The sequence below is a fragment of the Trichinella spiralis genome (assembly GCF_000181795.1).
Source record: "Trichinella spiralis strain ISS 195 chromosome Unknown Scfld2526, whole genome shotgun sequence".
In the NCBI taxonomy this organism is placed as follows: domain Eukaryota; kingdom Metazoa; phylum Nematoda; class Enoplea; order Trichinellida; family Trichinellidae; genus Trichinella; species Trichinella spiralis.
The window spans coordinates 1-1,509 of NW_003529465.1; the positions used below are offsets into that span (position 1 = coordinate 1).

The 1,509-nt window shown below is 29.4% G+C and overlaps 1 protein-coding gene across 1 annotated transcript; it reads right to left on the minus strand.

The window, feature by feature from the left end:
- Positions 1–115: 115 nt before the first annotated feature.
- On the minus strand, positions 116–444 carry Tsp_13802 (deoxyribodipyrimidine photolyase; the record flags this gene model as incomplete). The annotated part of the gene is made up of 2 exons (XM_003368392.1): positions 433–444; positions 116–302 (listed from the first exon to the last, which is right to left on the minus strand). Coding segments are annotated over exons 1-2 (199 nt in total), but the record flags the coding sequence as incomplete, so codon positions are not given.
- Positions 445–1,509: the final 1,065 nt, after the last annotated feature.

Here is a 1,509-nt window from a genome sequence, read left to right on the forward strand (position 1 = left end):
TTCTGATAATGTTGATCGTTAACGCGATGCATTAGTCACTGTCTTGCATGCATAACCAATCACGCAAACGGATTGACCGAATTTTTTCCAAATTGAACAACAAGATTAAGCTTACTTAAAGTTAGCCGACTCAACGGATTCATCTTTTTTTCTTGTGCTTCAGAATTGAACATTCGACATCGCCTGTTCGGCGCACCATCACCACCATCACCTGACCACTGATATCCAGAATTGGCCGACGATTTGGAAACATCAAATTGAACTTGACGATCCAATTTGTTCGACGATTCTGGACTGGATCTCTGAAAAATAATGTTTCAGCGATGAATTTCCATATTTTTCATTGTTATCGCATTATGTCCATATTCACAGTGTGATAACATTGACAAAAAAAAGAATTATTGCAAGCAAAATATAATTAAATCAGCTAACCCAATTGAGCATTTCAAGTGTCTGCTTCAATGACAGCAGCTCTTCTTCGATTTGGCCTATACGTTGCCGCACTACCGCAGTTGCATTCAAACAATCCTTATTTACAGTTTTCTGAAAAAAAATGTTTTTTAAAAAAATATATTCCTCTCTCCTTTTCTTAAGATGAAACATTTGATAAATGGGCAATAGAAAAATTATTTTTTTCAAAAGCATTTTTGGCAATGAAACTGTTTTAAATACTGTATATGAATTAATTATGTGGAATATTATATTCCAAAACTAATAGGACAGGCAAAATCGTTATCAACATTTTAATGCATTATGTTTAATATGAAAATAGTTGTTATAAATTCAAGTGAAGCATTGCTTTTTGGTAGTTGGTTTTCAAAAGATTCCATTACTAATTTATAATCAAAAGTGAATAAGCATAATTTCCAGACTTACTTAGTAAGAGAATGCTGAATGTTGAAAATAAATTATTGAAATTATTTGAAAATGTTTAAAAGTTGAAAGAAACGAAGAGCTAAAAAATGTAAAAGCAGTTTATCCAATAAGTGAACCACCGTAGGATTATTTTTATCGACGATTAATAATTAACAGCATGAATGGCATCTATATATACAATGAGAGAATAGAAAAAGAAACAACATTTTCTTAAATCTATTTAGAGTACAAAATATGTTAATATTAAATTCAATTAAAATTAGCATTGTTTAAACTCATGAAAAGTGTACTCTTAAAATTTGAAAGTTCTGAAATCAGCACGTCAAATTTAACAGTATGAACAATAATTGTTCAAAGCATCAGCTAATCGATTTTGCCAATAAATTGCCTTTTCATAATAACTTTATAAATTTAATACTCACAAGTGAAATTGTATGTGTCAATAATAAGTGTTTGAAAACAATTTCATAATACAATAACAAACAGAAACATTCCAAATAAAGAAATGATGTGCTTACTATGTGCAAATTCTATCATAACATTGTTTATTCTAGGGAAAAACTGAATTTTTATGGACATTTTTTATCTGTTTATATTGGAAATATTTAGCCAAAGCGGGAATTAAAATTATTA